The sequence below is a fragment of the Nomascus leucogenys genome, chromosome 5 (assembly GCF_006542625.1).
Source record: "Nomascus leucogenys isolate Asia chromosome 5, Asia_NLE_v1, whole genome shotgun sequence".
In the NCBI taxonomy this organism is placed as follows: Eukaryota; Metazoa; Chordata; class Mammalia; order Primates; family Hylobatidae; genus Nomascus; species Nomascus leucogenys.
This window is the reverse complement of record NC_044385.1, coordinates 66,850,874-66,872,612: the sequence shown is the minus strand read 5'-3', so window position 1 is coordinate 66,872,612 and position 21,739 is coordinate 66,850,874. Positions and strand designations below refer to the sequence as shown.

The 21,739-nt window shown below is 43.1% G+C and overlaps 1 protein-coding gene across 1 annotated transcript in view; it reads left to right on the top strand.

Moving 5' to 3' along the window:
* The window catches only part of FOXO1 (forkhead box O1), a 114,262-nt gene extending 95,873 nt beyond the window's left edge, over nt 1–18,389 (top strand). The window contains exons 2-3 of the mRNA XM_003270013.4: nt 13,276–14,627; nt 15,100–18,389. Of these exons, the coding sequence (XP_003270061.1) occupies nt 13,276–14,613 (1,338 nt within the window). The 3' untranslated portion in view covers nt 14,614–14,627; nt 15,100–18,389. The remainder of the gene's footprint in view (nt 1–13,275; nt 14,628–15,099) is intronic.
* The last annotated feature ends 3,350 nt before the right edge of the window (nt 18,390–21,739 follow it).

The following is a 21,739-nucleotide window of genomic DNA, read 5'->3' as shown; positions in this document are numbered from 1 at the left end:
CTCTCTGGAGCCCAAAGAATTCCTAGTGGGATGTCCTCAAGTCATCTAAATGTGGTTCTAGGGCAGACTCAACTTGGAGCCTTCCAGAATTCCTTTAGCCCAGGAGTGATCTTGGGGAAGCACATTCTTCCTGGGCTGGCTTGCTTTGACCTGAGACTGCATTTAAGCTGAAAGTCCTCGTGGGCATCTCTGACACAGATGTGCCCACATCTGGTGGAGTGCCAGTGACTGCGCAGTGGTGAAAACTGCTCTGCAGGCTTCTTTTCTGCTCAGTGGGTGCTAAGTTTTCAAACAGACATGAACTTGTCATTTAGCATTAGGTATATCTCCTAATGCTGTCCCTCCCCCTACCCCACAACAGTCCCCGGAGTGTGATGTTCCCCTTCCTGTGTCCATGAGTTCTCATTGTTCAATTCCCACCTATGAGTGAGAACATGCGGTGTTTGGTTTTTTGTCCTTGCGATAGTTTACTGAGAATGATGTTTTCCAGTTTCATCCATATCCCTACAAAGGACATGAACTCATCATTTTTTATGGCTGCATAGTATTCCATGGTGTATATGTGCCACATTTTCTTAATCCAGTCTATCGTTGTTGGACATTTGGGTTGGTTCCAAGTCTTTGCTATTGTGAATAGTGCCGCGATAAACGTACGTGTGCATGTGTCTTTATAGCAGCATGATTTATAGTCCTTTGGGTATATACCCAGTAATGGGATTGCTGGATCAACTGGTATTTCTAGTTCTAGATCCCTGAGGAATCTCCACACTGACTTCCACACAAGTTAATGGGTGCAGCAAAACAACATGGCACATGGATACATATGTAACAAACCTGCACATTGTGCACATGTACCCTAAAACCTAAAGTATAATAATAAAAAAAGGAAAAAAAAATAATAAATAAATACAATGATTAAAATGGTAAATTGTATGTAATGTATATTTTGCCATAATAAAGAAGTGAATTATTCATAAAAAAAAAACAGACATGAACATGCGGCTCTCAGCACAGGTGCTTCCATTGGGGTGGAAATTTGGCCCTACAAATAAACAAAATGTAGGCTTCATTCATGTTAGGTGTGTGCTGATGGGGATGTGTGGCTTTAGTGTGGGCACATTGAGGAGGGCCAGGAGGAGTCATGGAGGCTTTTAGGTATGTTAATAAAGCAGCATTACTGAAACATTTATGTGAGCTTCTTTTGGAGTTCCCAGACACGCCTGGGCTTCTGGTGGTGCTGAGGGAGCAGCAGTTTGTGAGGGGGACCATGTCTTTTGTATTATTTAGAGAAGGAAGGTGTGGGCAGCAGGGCTGTTGGGCAGCAGACCTACTGTGTCTTAGAGTGTAATTGTGCTCTGCCTCCTCAGGTGGATCCCTGATGTCTGTGGGAAGCTGGGCCACAGCCCTGACTGGGGCTCAGTCTCTGTGGTGGTGGGAGTTTCTCTTTAGCATAAACCTGGGCCCAAATAGTTTTGCTATTATTGGGTCAACCCATTCGGGAAGCTATTTGATTTGAGACAACCTTTGAATAATATTTGGGTGGTATATAAACAAACAGTATATACTCGGCAGTCTTGGGTCGTTGTGGCATTAGGCTTCCTAGACAGAATAATGGGCAAGCTGGTGTCAAGATTCTATGTAAACCCTACAGGAAAATCCAACATTGCAGGTAGTGTAATTCAGAGTGTTACACTTTATTGCAGTTTGCTTTTGTTTTTTGTAATCTGGATTATCATATCTAGGTCCCAAAATAGAAAAAAACACATAAATCTAGACTGTACTCTGTTTACTAAGAATCCTTAGTAAACAGACTATGCGAAAAAACACATAAATCTAGACTTTGTACTCTGTTTACTAAGAATTCTTAGTAAACAGTCTATGCATCCAACAGATAAATTCTTCCCTAGATTTTCCAGATAGCAAACATATTTAGGATAAAAACAGTTCTACATAGTACATGCTATGGGTGGGATATTGTCCTGGGGATTTTAATCTGTCAAAGTTTCAGTGTTCCTGCTTCTGAATTTATGTCCATAAAGTTTTTCACTGGCTTCTGTAAACAATTCGGGAACATACCTTGAATATACATTTACCTAGCATGAACAAGATTAATAGGCTCATCAATGTAATGCTGAAAAAATACTTTAAAATTCACTTTAGTCCTTTAAAATTTTAGAAAGTTTTAAAATGGATCAAAGTATTGGTATGGTTATGCTTTATTTTATGCCTAATTTAAATTCTTCATCAGAAGAGAGTAGATCCTAATGTGTTCTTTGTTTTTGGTTTTAACTTTGTTGTGTCTTAGTCTTCTGGTAGCCAAATAGATAAGGTAGTTAATTGCGTTATAATGCTGTGCATTTATAGGACCACTGCAGATTAGAAAGATTGTATGGCCTATAAAATAGACAAAGATTTTCATTAGGAACAGCAGAATTACTTCAGCGTCAAATGAGTTTCCTCTTAATATTCTTCTATGGTGGGGCCTTTTGCATCTGAGACAGCCATTAGGCGGAAGCAGCAAAAAGCATGGGTATTCCAGTAGTTAATTCAGTCGAAGTTTCAGGAAGGCCCCTTTAGGTCACTGATGGGCAAGATGGGGGAGTTGTGGCTGTCTGCTGTGGATTTGGCAGTGCCTGGCCTCTGTGCCTCCCTGGGGAGGAGCTGGTGAGTGAGTTAAAGGGTCCCCAGGGGTAACTCCAGGCTGCATCAAAACTAAATCAATCCTAGGGGAAACAAGCCCACTTTGAAATCCTTGGTAGCCTACAGATCTCTTTTTTTATTTTTTAATTATACTTTAAGTTCTAGGGTACATGTGCACAACGTGCAGGTTTGTTACATAGGTATACATGTGCCATGTTAGTGTGCTGCATCCATTTACTCGTCATTTACATTAAGTATATCTCCTAATGCTATCCCTCCCCCTTCCCCCACCCCATGACAGGCCCTGGTGTGTGATGTTCCCCATCCGCCTACAGATCTCTTAAAACAGGGCATTTAGAAGAATTTTAGCTAGATGAAATTTAGTCTCTGGATATCCACCACAGGGACCTTATTAGCTAAGGTTGATGACATTCATTTGAGAGCTGGCCTTGTTTGGGTTGTGTGGTATCATTAAACCCAAGCGTATGACAGTGTGAGATAGTTTCTGTTTTCTAGGCTTTGCTTAAACAGGGGTCCACATTAGCACCTGATACAGAGGGATTATAGAAGGAAAGTGATTAAGATGAATGCCTTGTGATCTAGAGCTGGTATCTAAGGGGATTGCTCGTTTCCGCCTCACCTGGATTGTTTTGGGGTTTGTCTTTTTGGAGTAGTTTGTTTCTGATAGTGCATAGAGCCCATAGTATTGAATGGTACAGGAGACTTCCATTTCACTTCCTGAAAATTAAAGGGCTTTGCCTTTCCTTTCACTGTAGCTTCCTTTAATACAGGGTTCTCATGTGGGACACAGTGAAATTTTGTAGTGCTGCTTTTTAATTACTACCTTCTGAAATGCAAAAGCTTTGGTATGGTGTAATATCATTAAGTACATTTTCTGTTCTGTCCCTGAAGGGGTTTTCTTCAATCCTAAATGTATGAGGTTATTGGCTGAAATGTTACTCTGAAATATTTAGACCTTTGGCTAATAAAAATCAGACAAACCACAGATCATCCTCCATTGTAAAGCTTTCTGCCCCTGGTCTTGTGGGCTAGTGGTGGCCCCCTTCTTCCTTCTTTGTTCCTCAATACCGTAGTCCCATTTACTTATAACGCACCTCTTTTGTCTTGTAGTATGTTCTTATACTCCTTGACCTCCTCACCTCTTAGGGGCTCTTTTTTATTTTTGAGACGGAGTCTCGCTGTGTTGCTGGGCTGGAGTGCAGTGGCGCGATCTTGGCTGACTGCAACCTCCGCCTCCCGAGTTCAAGCAATTGTCTTGCCTCAGCCTCCCAAGTGGCTGGGATTACAGGCACGTGCCACCACAGCCGGCCAATTTTTGCATTTTTAGTAGAGACGGGGTTTCACCATGTTGGCCAGGATGATCTCCATCTCTTCACCCTCGTGATCCGCCTGCCTCGGCCTCCCAAAGTGCTGTGATTACAGGCATGAGCCACTGCACCTGGCCTAGGGGCTCTTTTAGAGTTTGTTTTCCATAAAGTAAATAGTCATGGGTGACTAGTGTTTGCGAAGAGATGAGAAAGAACATCATTCTAATAACCGCCATCCTGGATATAATTTTTCATCAGGCCAGGTGCAGTGGCACAGGCCTGTAATCCCAGCACTTTGGGAGGCTGAGGTGGGAGGATCAGTTGAGGCCAGGAGTTGGAGACCAGCATGGGCAGCATAGCAAAACCCAATCTATTTAAAAAATTGTTTAAAATTAAAAATTAATCTATTATCAGACAACTGCTATATCTCTCTTAACTTGAACAACATCCTGGACACACGTGTTCTGACATAGGTCACCTCAAAAGCCGACAGAATATGCTAGTTAAATGCTCAAATTCTTTCATTTAAAATTTTCTTAACAGGGAGAAAACGCCATTTTTCTGTAAATGAAGGATTGCAGCTCAGTTGTGAGGACATGGAAATAAGCCTGAGGAAGGCTGGCCGCCTTTAAACAGGAAGTTTGTGATGAGTGACTTTTAATCAAGTTACAACCATTCATAATGGCTTAAAAAATTGTTGTTTATGTATTCTTTCACTTCCTAAAGCAAAATAGCCAGTGTTTATTGTCTTTGTGTCAGGTGATGCACCAGGCAACTTCATGTATATCATGTATATCATGCCATTCGTACATGTAACTGTTTTACAGATGTGAAAACAGGCTTAGTGATGAGATCCAGGACTTACTCAGAAGGGTCCAGCAGTAACTCTGCCTCCAGAGCTGGCACCTCCGGTTCTGCCTCACAGTGTACTTCCCAAGTCCATGAAGCTTCTCCTGACACCTATGAGTTCTTCCATTTGTCTTTTTAGTACTATTTGACATGCAAACATAATCTACATTCCTTTTGCAGTGGATAGTCATATTTTTCCTTCCTTTGGAATGACTAGAGTTAGAGATAAAGCTGTGTAGAACTAAATTTGTGTCTGTAGTGGTTTGAAACTATAGGTAAGGATTGGCTTGGCTAGGGGAGGAATATTGCATGTTCTTGGTACTTGTTTTACATTTCTTCCAGTACTAAAGCTCCATGTGGTTCTATTTTTTGTAAATGAATACCCATAAGTTTCCCATCTGCGTTGTAATCTCTCTGAACTTTGTTTCCCTAACATAAAACAAGAGTGTTAGACCAGATGACCTTCGAAGTACCTTCCGGTTTTACCAGGCCGCGAGTCTCTGTCCACAGCCCTGGGATCAGTGGAGATGCTTTAAGACCTCTGCACAGTGAGGGGTAGTAGTGGGGGGTATAGTGGTCTTTGAGGATATTCAGGCAAGAAGGAGACGATTCTGGGAAATGAACCAGCCTTCTGGAAGGATCTAGGGTGTAAGTGTGTAGATTAGCTATTCTCAGCAGATCTTGTGTTAAACACTTTCTAACATTGATTTACATACTGTCTATTGCTAACGTGTGTCTACTGACATCTCTTGTAAAAAGAAGGTTTGGCAAAAGGTCATGTTTTCCTCCTGTTTGCAAACAAAATGGATTATTTTTAAAAGTTGTTGTTTTATTAGTAACTCTTAATGGGAACTCTGTTGAATAGATTTTCCTACTTTAGTTTGTTTTCACTTGTGGAAGTGCAGGAAGAGCTGGTGTAAAAGAGAGGAAGGAGGAGGAGGGAATAAAGGCCATGCCGGGAGCCTGTGTAACAATCGCACACATTGAGAAAGTTCACAGAAATTAGATTAAATGCTTTGGAAAAATCTAGTTTGTCTAGCATTTTGAAAGAATTTCTAGAATTTCTGGGACAATGAGTTCATTTAATCATATGTTCCAGTTTCTGAGTGTGAAGTTCTTTTTGTTGGATTTGGTGGCTGTTGCTCACACCTTCACACAGGGTGGTGGGCAGTTCTAGGTAGCTGGGGGTCTCTGGGGACCTTTCCGCTTTCCCTGTGAGTCCCCACAGGTTTTCCCTAGGACGATGCTCACATCTGAAATGCACACTTCAGCTGCTATGGATTCCTGCCATAAAGAAGAACCCACTAGAATAAACGCAAATCACATTGTGTAAAATTTTTTTTTTTTTTGAAGATGGAGTCCCGCTCTGTTGCCCAGGCTGGAGTGCAGTGGTGCGATCTCGGCTCACTGCAACCTCTGCCTCCCAGGTTCAAGTGATTCTCCTGCCTCAACCTCCCGAGTACCTGAGACTACAGGCGCCTGCCACCACGCCCAGCTAATTTTTGTATCTTTAGTAGAGACGGGGTTTCACCATATTGCCCAGGCTGGTCTCGAACTCCTGATCTTGTGATCTGCCCTCCCCAGCCTCCCAAAGTGCCAGGATTACAGGTGTGAGCCACCACGCCTGCCCACATTGTGTAAATTTATCACCTGTTAAGGCAGAAAATGAGCTTTGTAAACTAGTGAACAGAATTATTTCTGCTCCCTTAAGGTGCACACATGTAACCTCAGCCTTAAGTGTGTTCCTTTGATTCATCTTAACAGTGGTGAAGCCAAGGGGATAGTTTTTTTCAGCCAGCAGTGGGGTTGCAAGTAGAATCACAGAACTTTGCTTTGAGCCCTAACTGGACAGATCATTTTCTGAGTCTTAATTTTTCCTTTTCCATTTCTAAAGTGAAGCCAGTAATACCTGCCTTAGAGGGCTGTTGCAAGGATGGAATGAGATGTATTGACAGCAGTAAACAGTAAAATACATAGTTTATATAATAAACTATAAAATAAATATAAAAATATAAAACACAGGGTATGAAGGCCATCTAAGGGTTTCATGAGCAAGGCGTATTCAGCCTTAAGTTGAGGTTTTGCATTGTTTTTGGTTAAATATAAAGACCAGGGTAATCATAGAACTGTCAAGCAGAAAGAAATGTAGAATGTAGCAGTGATGTGGAGACCCCTGGCTGACAGGTGGTGGTCTTCATATAGGCTGAGGGGGGCAGGCTAGATGCATGTGAACTGGCAGCTCAGGTTGGAAGACAGGATTTGGGGATGTAAGAGTCCAGGCCAGGATGAAGAGAAGTGGCTGGGAAGGCAGCCAGGCTCAGCTCTTAGGAGGCAGAGAGCTGCAATCAGAGGGTGGGACCAGGTCTCTTTTTTCCAACCCAGTCTTGAGGGATGGGGGCAAAGTCAACCTAGACTTGATTTAGAGCTAGTTCTGCTCACTTGATCATCTTTATTGGGGCCTTCAGGCTCCTAGAAGGCTGCTGTGATAGACTAGTGGTCTGTAAACAGTTTTTTTTATTAAAAACACATACGCTTTTTGATAAAACATGTATTTATTTATACACTTTAAATATATTGTGTATATTACATAATACATTCACAAATAAGAATTTTAAAAGAATGAGATAAAAAATTTAAAGTAGGCCAGGCGCGGTGGCTCACGCCTGTAATCCCAGCGCTTTGTGGAGACTGAGGCAGGCACATCATGAGGTCAGGAGTTCGAGACCAGCCTGGCCAACATGGTGAAACCCCGCCTCTACTAAAAATACAAATAATTAGCCGGGCGTGGTGACAGGTGCCTGTAATCCCAGCTACTTGGGAGGCTGAGGCAGGAGAATCGCTTGAACGTGGGAGGCAGAGGTTGCAGTGAGCCAAGATCAAGCCACTGCACTCCAGCCTGGGCAACAGAGTGAGACTCTGTCTTTGAAAAAAAAAAAAAAAAAAAAATTAAAGTCATTGAAAGTTGTCAAGATTTCATCCTGCACTTCAGTGGCTGATGATTGCCTTAGACAGTGGGCCTGGGAGCATCCTGGGGAGGGCATGTGTCCTCAGGGGTCTCTGGGGACCAGCCTCAGCACCTCACTTCTTCCAGCCACAGAGGCAGAACATCGGAACCATCCTTCATGGAGCTTCCCAACTGGCTTGTTGAAGTCCCTGCTCTGCCAACCCCTGCTGCTGCACCACACGTGCTGGCTGTGTCCAGAGCTCGGAGGCCCCTGGCCCCAGCAATGTGTGATGCCTGCACATGTGACTTGGCTGCAGCACCTTGAGAAGACTTAAATATTCTAGTGACACTGGCTGACCAGGGCATTGACAGACTCACCTTAATATTTGAATCAGTTCTGAGGCAATATCTAGTGTGAAGAGAAAAATGAACTGTTTTTCCCAAACCAGTCAGTCTTTCCAGTAATTAACGTATAAAAAAGCCTCATGTTAAGTGAGAGCAGTGCAACGTGTGGTTATAAAGAAATAAGACTAATGTTTATGACATAGATAGGTCTGTAAAACACAGACATATGTTATTTTATGGATGCTATTATGCCAGTAGTGATGACAGTAGCATTAGCTAATAGAGATTAAGGTAAGCCTTTCCACGCATAGTATCTCATTTAATCTTTGCACCAACCCTGTAAATGTAGGAAATACTAATCTGTTCAACAGATACTTGAGTGCCCATATGGTGTTGGTGCTGTGAGGATACAGTGTAGAAGAAGACAGACAAAGGTCTCTGTGCTCACTTGAGCAGCTCATAGTGTAGTGGGAAGTCACGCATGACCCCCCACCGCCCCAGGGATCAGACATTGTGAAACCATAAAGAGGGGTGAGTAAGCAAGGTCCCATGTTAGAGCTGCAGGATGGAATGAGGTCATCAAGAAATGCTTCTGGAGGGGACAGTTGGGCTGAGACAGAAGCTGGGGCATGGAGGGCAGGGTGGCAGCCTTTGGAGAGAAAAGATCTGTGTTTCTGGACAGTCTGTGGGTTGTGTCATCCTATTAAATGGCTCTTTACGTGGACTTATTTTCTCCCCAGGTAGATCAAAAGCTTCTGGAGGGCATGTTCTGTGTCTCATTCCTTCATGTCTTTCACTACTCCTCGCACAAAGTAGTTTCCAGTAAATGTTAATTGACATGAATTGGTACTCAAATGGATGGTTGAAAGATGTGTAGTGTGTAAGACACCATATCTTCCTTGTAATTTTTTTGGGGGGTCAAGCAACAAACATTTATTGAGACTATGATACTAGAAATTAAAGACAAGCTTTAGCCCCTTTGCCCTTTAAGGAGCTCAGAATATGAACATAGAACAGCCAGCAGAGCAGGTTGAACAAGCAAGTACACCATGTCGGGGTTCCCCGACTCCCCCATCTGTGGAGCTCATTAGGTCAGGCTTCCCAGGAAGCACATGCTGCACTGCATGGGGTGGCCAGGCACTCAGATGGCAGACGGGGTGTGTGCAGAGGCTTGTGAGTGGGGCTGCAGAGAAACAAGCTAGTGGAGAGGAGATTGGCTGGCTTGTGTTTCTCTAGTGCCGTCATGTAGAAACGCTGGATTTGGGCAAGTTATTGACAGGGCATGAGCCTCTGTCCTGATACCCTGCCTCTGTCCTCAGGTAATATTTGTTGAGAGTTCAAGGGCATAATATCTCAGAGCCCAGCATTCCCACGCGGCTCTGCTGCGAAGTCCCTCTGGTGAACTGCTCTTTCCTCCAGCCTCTCCTGTGGCCAGTAGGGGAGTGCAGACACAACGTCGTTAATAGCAACACATTTTTTACAAAATTTACCTTTTCAAACCCCACCCCCTAGAAACCGTAGCTTCTTTAATGTCCCGATGGCTGTGTGAAAAACAGGAATTTATGTAACAAGTCCTGCACAGCAAACCTTTTCCTGTTCGGAAAAAATTTTAATTGTTGGCAAAGTTAGGAGACAGCTCTGTTACTCAAAGAGCGACCTGAAATGTCCTCTTAGAAAAATATGTAATATGATGTTTTGATAAGTAAGAGACTGCTGTGGCTTTTTTTTTTTTAAAGTCTAAATTAGTATATGTCCCGCCTGAGTTAGTGAACGCTTCTTGAATGTTTTAAAGATTTCCTTATTATGTCTCCTGCAGTCTTTTTAAAAATGACCCCCAGCTGGGCTTGCCAGTGATCTGACAGGCTTATCATGAATGTTAGAGAGCTTCACCCCCTCTCCCCAAGTCAATGCAACAACCAGGAAGCTTCTATCTGGGAAGATCTTTCTTCCCCCTTTATCATTAACTAAATGTGACAGGGACAGGAGTCAAGCTTCCTCTCCTCCAGAGATTTCATCGGAGCTTATCTGTGTGTCTATTGTGTTCAAAGAACAAAACTGTCATGATGGAATATTGTGCAAATGCCTGGACTTCCAGCGTATAGAAAACGTCAGGGTCAGAGTGCAGGGCTGCATTCCAGTGCTACCCCAAGTGCAGGCCTGCTGATCTTAAGGAGGAATTAAGAACTCGGTTCGGCTGGGGTTTGGTGGGTACAGCAGGCTGTGGCTCCGTGAGCATGCATGTGTGTGTGTAGCGCCTTCCCATAGGAATTTGGGAATCTTAGGGGAATGAAATAGGATGGGAGGGAAATGTACTCCCTGGCCTCTTTTAGGGATTCTTGTACCGACTCTAAGCCCCGGCCCTCCTCACAGCGTGTCTCGAGGTGAGGGTAGATCTTGGGTGCGGAGGAAGGCGGGGATTCTTGGGAACAGGAGACAGTTACCGCCATCACCACACACCTGCTCTGCTCCTGCTGGGAATCTGGGACTCCGGTGGTGTCTTCCCCGCTCTCACACTTCACTGTATGCTCTGGCAGGAGGGCTTGTCACGTAGCTGCTGTGTTGAAATCTTCAGGTGGAATGCAGTACAGAGGGTCAGAGGGCGTTTTGAAATGTGGATTTCTCAGCCCTGACTGCCGGGCCTTACCCTGACTTTTGCATCTCCCTTTAGAAAGTGAGACCCCTCCATTTTCTCTCTTCTACCACCTTTTAATGAGAGAAGACTTCTCTCCCAGTTCGTGTTGGAGCCAGGCCTTATCCTGCTGTGCAGAGGCTCTGCTCAGGCGCAGTGGTTGGCACTCGGGCCCTGGGCGTCCCATGTCAATGGCATGAGGATGTGGGCGCTGTGGCTGTACCCCTGGGTGACCACAAATCCAGCCAGAGCCTTTTTGTGGTTGAGAAGAGGGGCCACAGAGATGCAGGGGGCATGGTCAGCTGAGCCTTGGCATCCAGTTGGCAGAGGAGGCCAAGAAAGCTGGGAGACTGTGCACATTCCAGGGTCTTAGGGCACCCAGAATCCCACTCCTTGGGAGCAGACCTCTGAGGAAAGAGGCTGCTGAATGAACAAGGTGTGGTGGCTGTGTGCCCTGTACTGTGCTGGGGGCCAAAAGCTATAAGACAAGGTCCTTCCTCCTGGGGAGCTCACAGCGTTTCCCTTATCTCCTTTTCCACGTGTCCCATGGACTCCCCTGAACGCCATCTTACCATGTGTTGTAGAGGAGGTGAATCAAACCATGGCTTTCTCATCTGCAGCCTGGCTCTGGTGTTTTACTGAAACTTAGAGAGGCCACCTCTGGCCCCTTTCACCATATATTTGCAGTTGTGGGTTTGTAATCTGTACTACTTCTAAGCTCCTATACATACCACACTGAATAGGAATGGAGAAGCAGGACTTCGGGGGTGCAGGATACCACTATTCTAAGTTGGGGTCTAATACTTCCTTCATGGTGACTGCTTACATGCCAGGCACCACTGAGCATTTTTATGTATCTCATTTAATACATGTAACAACCCTGATAAGGTTCTATAAGTTATCCCTGCTTTACAGGTGAGGAAACTTAAGACACATTGGGGCTAGGCAGCTTCCCAAGGTCACCTAGGTAAGTAAGTAGCAGAGCCACCCAAGAAGTACTCAAAAGAAAAATTGTTGATTTTTCTTCCTTAGTTGGCCTAGGGATGATAAACATGGCATGATTAGTCATGAAGCTGCGCTAGCTTGAGTGTTAGAGCTCTTTGCATTCTCTGTCATTTCTTCCCATCCCAGGTTGTCTGTTTGGACAATGTAGCCCCTGGCTACGTGGAGGTGTGTCATGGAGTTAGTTGGTGCATCCTGCTCATACTACTGGTCATTGGTAGAACTGGAGGGTAGGGGCACTACTTGAATTAAAAAAAAAATTTCTTTTGGCAGATCAGCTTTCTCAAATACAAAAGCAATGACTCAGTTTTCCTTACATTCACTTGTATTTGCTTAATGGGCTTTAAAGGTATGAATGAATCCAAGTCTTATTAATTTGGGGGCCTTTAATTCTTGATCAGCTCTATATTTCTATATTTTTATTTATTTATTTATTTATTTATTTATTTTGTGACAGAGTGTTTAACTCTTGTCGCCCAGGCTGGAGTGATCTCAGCTCACTGCAGTCTCCTTCTGCTGCCTCAGCCTCCCAAGTAGCTGGGATTACTGGTGCCTGCCACCACACCCGACTAATTTTTGTATTTTTAGTAGAGATGGGGTTTCACCATGTTGGCGAGGCTGGTCTTGAACTCCTGACCTCAGGTGATCTGCCTGCCTTGGCCTCCCACAGTGCTGGGATTATAAGTGTGAACCACCATGCCTGGCCTATATTCTATATTCTATATATTCTATATTCTTTTGTCTTTTTTGTTTCTATAAGTATGTGGGCCCAGTAATATAAAACTTCTTTATGTAAATGGCACATGTTCAAACTGAAGAGAATTGGCAGTAGTTTTAAGGATAGTAGAATGGAAGGGGTTTTTGATAGCACTTTGATACAGAGTACTATTGTAGCTAAGCAAAATTTAAGTGGTTATTAAAACCAATTCCTGTGATTTTTCCATAAAATATAGCTGTATGAAAGAAGGTATTTACAATACTTTTTATTAAATTTTGTCCTTTCATTAAATTAAGATACTGATTTTTCTTTTTTTTTTTTTTTTTTTTTGAGACCGAGTCTCACTCTGTCGCCCAGGCTGGAGTGCAGTGGCACGATCTCGGCTCACTGCCAGCTCCGCGTCCCAGGTTCACGCCATTCTCCTGTCCCAGCCACCCGAGTGGCTGGGACTACAGGTGTGCACCACCACGCCTGGCTAATTTTTTGTATTTTTAGTAGAGACGGGGTTTCACTGTGTTAGCCAGGATGGTCTTGATCTCCTGATCTCATGATCCGCCTGCCTGGCCTCGAAAAGTGCTAGGATTACAGGCATGAGCCACTGCGCCCAGCCACAGGTACTGTTTTTAAGATAAGATACTATTTATTCCTGTGCTATTTGAGATCTTTTGTAATGGCTTCAGAGCCATTAGGACTGTTCAGATGGAAATCTGTAGCACACACTTTTAAGATTTTTTACTTGTTTTCCATGTAATACATGTAGAATAGTAAGTTTTGCAAGCAGAGAAGTATTGTACTTCTAATAAGATGTTTTGCCTTACAGAATTCAATTCGTCATAATCTGTCCCTACACAGCAAGTTCATTCGTGTGCAGAATGAAGGAACTGGAAAAAGTTCTTGGTGGATGCTCAATCCAGAGGGTGGCAAGAGCGGGAAATCTCCTAGGAGAAGAGCTGCATCCATGGACAACAACAGTAAATTTGCTAAGAGCCGAAGCCGAGCTGCCAAGAAGAAAGCATCCCTCCAGTCTGGCCAGGAGGGTGCTGGGGACAGCCCTGGATCACAGTTTTCCAAATGGCCTGCAAGCCCTGGCTCTCACAGCAACGATGACTTTGATAACTGGAGTACATTTCGCCCTCGAACTAGCTCAAATGCTAGTACTATTAGTGGGAGACTCTCACCCATTATGACCGAACAGGATGATCTTGGAGAAGGGGATGTGCATTCTATGGTGTACCCGCCATCTGCTGCAAAGATGGCCTCTACTTTACCCAGTCTGTCTGAGATAAGCAATCCCGAAAACATGGAAAATCTTTTGGATAATCTCAACCTTCTCTCATCACCAACATCATTAACTGTTTCGACCCAGTCCTCACCTGGCACCATGATGCAGCAGACGCCATGCTACTCGTTTGCGCCACCAAACACCAGTTTGAATTCACCCAGCCCAAACTACCAAAAATATACATATGGGCAATCCAGCATGAGCCCTTTGCCCCAGATGCCTATGCAAACACTTCAGGACAATAAGTCGAGTTATGGAGGTATGAGTCAGTATAACTGTGCGCCTGGACTCTTGAAGGAGTTGCTGACTTCTGACTCTCCTCCCCATAATGACATTATGACACCAGTTGATCCTGGGGTAGCCCAGCCCAACAGCCGGGTTCTGGGCCAGAACGTCATGATGGGCCCTAATTCGGTCATGTCAACCTATGGCAGCCAGGCATCTCATAACAAAATGATGAATCCCAGCTCCCATACCCACCCTGGACATGCTCAGCAGACATCTGCAGTTAACGGGCGTCCCCTGCCCCACACAGTAAGCACCATGCCCCACACCTCTGGTATGAACCGCCTGACCCAAGTGAAGACACCTGTACAAGTGCCTCTGCCCCACCCCATGCAGATGAGTGCCCTGGGGGGCTACTCCTCCGTGAGCAGCTGCAATGGCTATGGCAGAATGGGCCTTCTCCACCAGGAGAAGCTCCCAAGTGACTTGGATGGCATGTTCATTGAGCGCTTAGACTGTGACATGGAATCCATCATTCGGAATGACCTCATGGATGGAGATACCTTGGATTTTAACTTTGACAATGTGTTGCCCAACCAAAGCTTCCCGCACAGTGTCAAGACAACGACACATAGCTGGGTGTCAGGCTGAGGATTAGTGAGCAGGTAAGTTCACCCCAATATCAAAAGACCTTTTGAAAAATAGAACTTAAAAGCGAGGAACACAGTAACTTGCCATGGTTAGCACATCTTTGATGTCAACTGACTGCCTCTTGCAGAGAGGGATCTTTTATCGTTCACTGTCCTTTTTGCAGCTTACAATTTTCCTTCTGAGCTTACACAGAAGGAAGCTTCCTTTAACTGCTTTAAAGATTTCTTTTTGACAGTTCGATGGCTGCATCTTTTTTAGTAGCTCTTCAATAAATGAATACATTTGATATAAATCAAATGCTGAAGGGTTTTTTTGTAAAGTAGAATTTTCCCCATTGAATGATTTTAGAGCTGTTTGAGAAAGCTCTAGCTTTTTGCCCCTAAGTATGTCTGTCACTCTTAACATGTTAAGTTGAATTGATTTTAATTTGGCTATATTTTCATTGTGTGTGTATGTGTGTGTGCGTATGTATGTGTTTTTTCCTAGGTTACACTTAAAAGTACTTCAGATTGTCTGACAGCAGGAACTGAGAGAAGCAGTCCAAAGATGTCCTTCACCAACTCCCTTTTAGTTTTCTTGGTTTAAAAAAAAAAACAAAACAAAAAACCCTCCTTTTTTCCTTTCGTCAGACTTGGCAGCAAAGACATTTTTCCTGTACAGGATGTTTGCCCAATGTGTGCAGGTTATGTGCTGCTGTAGATAAGGACTGTGCCATTGGAAATTTCATTACAATGAAGTGCCAAACTCACTACACCATATAATTGCAGAAAAGATTTTCAGATCCTGGTGTGCTTTCAAGTTTTGTATATAAGCAGTAGATACAGATTGTATTTGTGTGTGTTTTTGGTTTTTTTAAATATCCAGTTGGTCCAAGGAAAGTTTATACTCTTTTTGTAATACTGTGATGGGTCTCATGTCTTGATAAGTTAAACTTTTGTTTGTACTACCTGTTTTCTGCGGAACTGACGGATCACAAAGAACTGAATCTCCATTCTGCACCTCCATTGAACAGCCTTGGACCTGTTCACGTTGCCACAGAATTCACATGAGAACCAAGTAGCCTGTTATCAATCTGCTAGATTAATGGACTTGTTAAACTTTTGGAAAAAAAAAAAGATTAAATGCCAGCTTTGTACAGGTCTTTTCTATTTTTTTTGTTTATTTTGTTATTTGCAAATTTGTACAAACATTTAAATGGTTCTAATTTCCAGATAAATGATTTTTGACGTTATTGTTGGGACTTAAGAACATTTTTGGAATAGATATTGAACTGTAATAATGTTTTCTTAAAACTAGAGTCTACTTTGTTACATAGTCGGCTTGTAAATTTTGTGGAACCACAGGTATTTGGGGCAGCATTCATAATTTTCATTTTGTATTCTAACTGGATTAGTACTAATTTTATACGTGCTTAACTGGTTTGTACACTTTGGGATGCTACTTAGTGATGTTTCTGACTAATCTTAAATCATTGTAATTAGTACTTGCATATTCAACGTTTCAGGCCCTATTTGGGCAGGAAAGTGATGTATAGTTATGGACACTTTGCGTTTCATATTTAGGATAACTTAATATGTTTTTATGTATGTATTTTAAAGAAATTTCATCTGCTTCTACTGAACTATGCATACTGCATAGCATCAAGTCTTCTCTAGAGACCTCTGTAGTCCTGGGAGGCCTCATAATGTTTGTAGATCAGAAAAGGGAGATCTGCATCTAAAGCAATGGTCCTTTGTCAAACGAGGGATTTTGATCCACTTCACCATTTTGAGTTGAGCTTTAGCAAAAGTTTCCCCTCATAATTCTTTGCTCTTCTTTCAGTCCAGGTGGAGGTTGGTTTTGTAGTTCTGCCTTGAGGAATTATGTCAACACTCATACTTCATCCCATTCTCCCTTCTGCCCTGCAGATTAGATTACTTAGCACACTGTGGAAGTTTAAGTGGAAGGAGGGAATTTTAAAATGGGACTTGAGTGGTTTGTAGAATTTGTGTTCATAAGTTCAGATGGGTAGCAAATGGAATAGAACTTACTTAAAAATTGGGGAGATTTATTTGAAAACCAGCTGTAAGTTGTGCATTGAGATTATATTAAAAGCCTTGGCTTAAGAATTTGAAAATTTCTTTAGCCTGTAGCAACCTAAACTGTAATTCCTATCATTATGTTTTATTACTTTCCAATTGCCTGTAACTGACAGAACAAATTAATTGGCTTTGTGTCCTATTCAGTCCATCAGTATTTTCAAGTCATGTGGAAAGCCCAAAGTCATCACAATGAAGAGAACAGGTGCACAGCACTGTTCCTCTTGTGTTCTTGAGAAGGATCTAATTTTTCTTTATATAGCCCACATCACACTTGCTTTGTCTTGTATGTTAAATTGCGTCTTCATTGGCTTGATATTTCCTAAATGTTTAACAAGAACACAAGTGTTCCTGATAAGATTTCCTACAGTAAGCCAGCTCTGTTGTAAGCTTCCCACTGTGATGATCATTTTTTTGAAGATTCATTGAACAACCACCACTCTATCCATCCTCGTTTTGGGGCACTCCAAGACATAGCTGGTTTTAGAAACCCAAGTTCCTCTAAGCACGGCCTCCTGGGTATGTAACTGAACTTGGTGCCAAAGTACTTGTGTACTCATTTCTATTACTACGTACTGTCACTTTCCTCCCATGCCGTTACTGCAGCATAATACGAGGAACCTCAGAGCCCCCATTTGTTCATTAAAGAGGCAACTACAGCTAAAATCACTGTTAAAATCTTACTACTTCATAGAGTGGCTCTTAGGAAAATGTTTCTTCCTCCTGAGTCTGGGTAATTATACCTCCCCCAAGCCCCCATTGTGTGTTGAAATCCTGTCATGAATCCTGGGTAGCTCTCTGAGAACAGTGAAGTCCAGGGAAAGGCATCTGGTCTGTCTGGAAAGCAAACATTATGTGGCCTCTGGTAGTTTTTTTTCCTGTAAGAATACTGACTTTCTGGAGTGATGAGTATATATATCAGTTATTGTACATGATTGCTTTGTGAAATGTGCAAATGATATCACCTATGCAGCCTTGCTTGATTTATTTTCTCTGGTTTGTACTGTTATTAAAAGCATATTGTATTATAGAGCTATTCAGATATTTTAAATATAAAGATGTATTGTTTCCGTAATATAGACGTATGGAATATATTTAGGTAATAGATGTATTACTTGGAAAGTTCTGCTTTGACAAACTGACAAAGTCTAAATGAGCACATGTATCCCAGTGAGCAGTAAATCAATGGAACATCCCAAGAAGAGGATAAGGACACTTAAAATGGAAATCATTCTCCAACGATACACAAATTGGACTTGTTCAACTGCTGGATATATGCTACCAATAATCCCAGCCCCAACTTAAAATTCTTACGTTCAAGCTCCTAAGAGTTCTTAATTTATAACTAATTTTAAAAGAGAAGTTTCTTTTCTGGTTTTAGTTTGGGAATAATCATTCATTTAAAAAAAAATGCATTGTGGTTTATGCGAACAGACCAGCCTGGCATTACAGTTGGCCTCTCCTTGAGGTGGGCACAGCCTGGCAGTGTGGCCAGGGGTGGCCATGGAAGTCCCATCAGGATGTAGTCATGCCTCCTGCATTTCGCTACCCGAGTTTAGTAACAGTGCAGATTCCACGTTCTTGTTCCAATACTCTCTGAGAAGTGCCTGATGATGTTGATGTACTTACAGACACAAGAACAATCTTTGCTATAATTGTATAAAGCCATAAATGTACATAAATTATGTTTAAATGGCTTGGTGTCTTTCTTTTCTAATTATGCAGAATAAGCTCTTTATTAGGAATTTTTTTGTGCAGCTATTAAATACTTGAGTTAAGTCTTGTCAGCCACAATGTTGTGGTTGGTTCAAATCTGGTATTTCCTTTGGAGGAAAAGGGGAACAGCCCCTCTGGGACCAAACCATAGTCCCCTGAGATGGGGAACAAGTACAATCCTTGGTAACAATCCTGGAATACTTAATCTTTGGAATGTCTGAAACTATATCTGGTTCAGTAATTACTAGGCATATTAAGTCTTATGTCAGAACAGACTCTGCTAAAGGTAAAAACACCTTGAGGGCAAGTTAGGAGGGCCTGGCTAGGAGGTCACAGAGCAGATACGGTGGATGGAGTGGCAGAACCCCATGGCTGAGGTCATAAGTGCTCCTCTAGTCACTACTGCACACCTTGCTGAAGAGGGAGGATCAGCCCTCCTTTAAGTGGCTGTAGATGGGAAGTTTATGTTTGCTCTTTTCAGAAGATGTCTGAGGAATGAGCCAGGATTAGATTAAGATGGTTAAGATGCATTTTAAAATCACTGTGAAGCCCACTTTCTCTTAACTTCTGACTTTCTGACCAGACAAGTGAATGAGCTGGAGAAGCAAGAAAAAAGATTATTCTGTTTATCTGTGTAGACACTGAGGGTCCATCCCGCTTTCAGAGTATTTTAAAATTTACCCACTTCTGGAATGGAAACTCTTTCTTTAAAAGACATGATAGCCAGAAGCCCAATGTATAGAAGAGATGAAAGCATCTACCCCCATCCCTTGGGGCTCATGCACAGTTAAGTGTGAAAACTGTAGATGTAATCCAAATGAGGAAAAACCCCTTGCTTATACCCTAGAACTCTAACCAGCTAGCCTTTCATAACTCTCCACATATATACAAAACTGCACATCCAATGTCATTACTTGAGGCCAGTTTCCAAGTTTTACATTAATTGATAAGCAACATATAGCAGGAAGGTTTCCCTGGGAGACCTCATAGGAGGAGCTCAGTGTTAGACTTTGTAGCCAGACAGGCTTCCTTCCTTGGACAGTTATCTAGGCCCTTGATGTGACCAGAGCTGATAGTAGAATCAGGATGTGTACCTAGGCTTGTTTCTTGACCTGTGAATCGGCCACACTAGAAGACCTTTGCCTTGGCTATTGTTTCTCCACGTTTCAGGTGACCTGTAACAATGACACTACACTGGTTGGTGGGTTAGGTAAGGTAGGTGGAGGGCTGTTCCACTGGATATACCATGTTTAAAAGTGTCAGTCTCTGAAGCAGACATCATCACGTTCACATCAAACCTTGTATCATCTAGTGGTGCTCATTCTGGGCCCAGGTATATGAAGGTATATTCCTGTTAGGTTTCCTTATTACAGTTTGTTTTGGTGTAAAAGTTGCTTTGGTGAGAAATAGTTTAACACTTAAAAATCACACCAGTTACATGTATTGAGAAAATTATTGGGAAAAAACGGATTGGGGTACAAGTCCACTTTTCAAATCATAGACTCTGGGGTGTTTTTCAGTTTAAGTAACTAGAAAAAAATGGAATTTCCAGTGGACTGGAGAGGGAGGTAGCTATATGCAGGGATAAAGGAGAACAAGTAGTCCTGGGTGGTGGTGGGTAATACATCAGGAAACCAGACGTGAAGTGGAGCCGAAGGCCTCGGGAGGAAGCTATGGAGTGTTGCGGGGGCATCCACAAGCTAGAGAGCTTTTGAAGCCAACAGGGAGAGGAGGCTTTCTGTTCAAGTGCCTGGCTTTGGTGACGTGGCTGTGAGAGGAGGGAACTCTGTACTGAGAAGGCATTCACCTGTTAGAAGAAGCAGAGTAAAACAGTTGGGGCCAGCTTTTCTTGCTTGACTGGTGGCAGGACACTTTTCCACCCCTAGGCCCTGGCCCCCATGTTTCCACGAATTCCAAGGCTGAAGGAAATTGCTTGCCATAGTACCTTACTCACGCCATATCTCCCCAAAGTGACTCTCTTGTTTTCTTGGAAGCCACTGGTGGAAAGTAGAGATTTACGTCCTTCAGGAAGAAGGTCGCTTGTTATTTGTCCTTTACATATTAACTTCTGTGAGCTTAAATCCCCGAACAAGCAACTTTGAGAAAGAATTCCTACAAAAACACATTGCAGATGGCAGCATAGGAGCCCTGCTGTGTTCTTGTAGTTGCTAGAGTTTCTGCAGACATACTTGGCTTGTAAAGTACTAAAATTGCTGCGCAAGTCGGATGACCTTAGATGAGATAGCTGCTTAGAATAAGGCTCACATTTTAAACCAGATTTTTCTCCCCTGTTGAATTGGGATAGGGAGGAGGTCCATTTGCACTTCAGCACTTGGTCCCAGAATAAGCCAGAGATGCCCACTTAGTCTATGCTGGTGTCAGGGACACTTGCAGTGTTTGCAGAGTGGGAAGCCCCACAGGTAAATTGAGGATACCTTCTGTTACCTGCCTCACAGGTTCGATAGGAGATTAGAGCGATGAGGTAATGTCTGCGAAGAGTTTCCTGTGTCAGGGAGAAAGCCTGCACAGCTGAGTGGTGTCATCTTAGGTAATAGTAGGCCTTGGGATGTTTCCGTAGTGGGGCTTCTGACAGCATCTCCCTTCAGGATAAGTGAGAGAACTATTTGGTTCATCCCCAATGTTTTTCTGTTTTTTTGTTTGTTTTGTTTTGTTTTGTTTGAGACAAAGTCTCACTCTGTCACCCAGGCTGGAATGCAGTGGTGCAATCTCCGCTCACTGCAACCTCCACCTCCAGGGTTTGGTTGATTGTCATGCTCCAGCCTCCCGGGTAGCTGGGACTACAGGTGTGCACCACCACGCCTGGCTAATTTTTGTATTTTTAGTAGTGACGGTGTTTCACCATGTTGGCCAGGATGGTCTCAAACTCCTGGCCTCAAGTGATCTGCCTGCCTTGGCCTCCCAAAGGCTGGGATTACAGGCGTGAGCCACCATGCCTGGCCCCCAGTGTTTTTCTGCTTTCATATTTGCTGTGTTTCGTTTCTTAAGCAGGAGAGTGTAGACAGTTTACAGGGCCATTTCCAAGAGTGAGTAGGCCTGTTTTTCTTCAGCAACTCTGAAGTATTATCAGTAGTAAAACTGTAAACCTATATCTGCCCAGTAAAAACTAGTATTGATATTTATTACCCAAGAAGTTCCCCAACATGGACACATACTAAGGAAATTTACAGACATTTAAGCTTTCTTGACCTTGACCTCATCCCAGTCTAGAATAGACTGTGGGACTCCATCTGTTAAGATAGGGAGAGAGGAGAGGAAAAGCCTGAGGTCGATGGGGCCACAGTAGTGTGTGTGGGAGCCCAGTCACCTGGTCC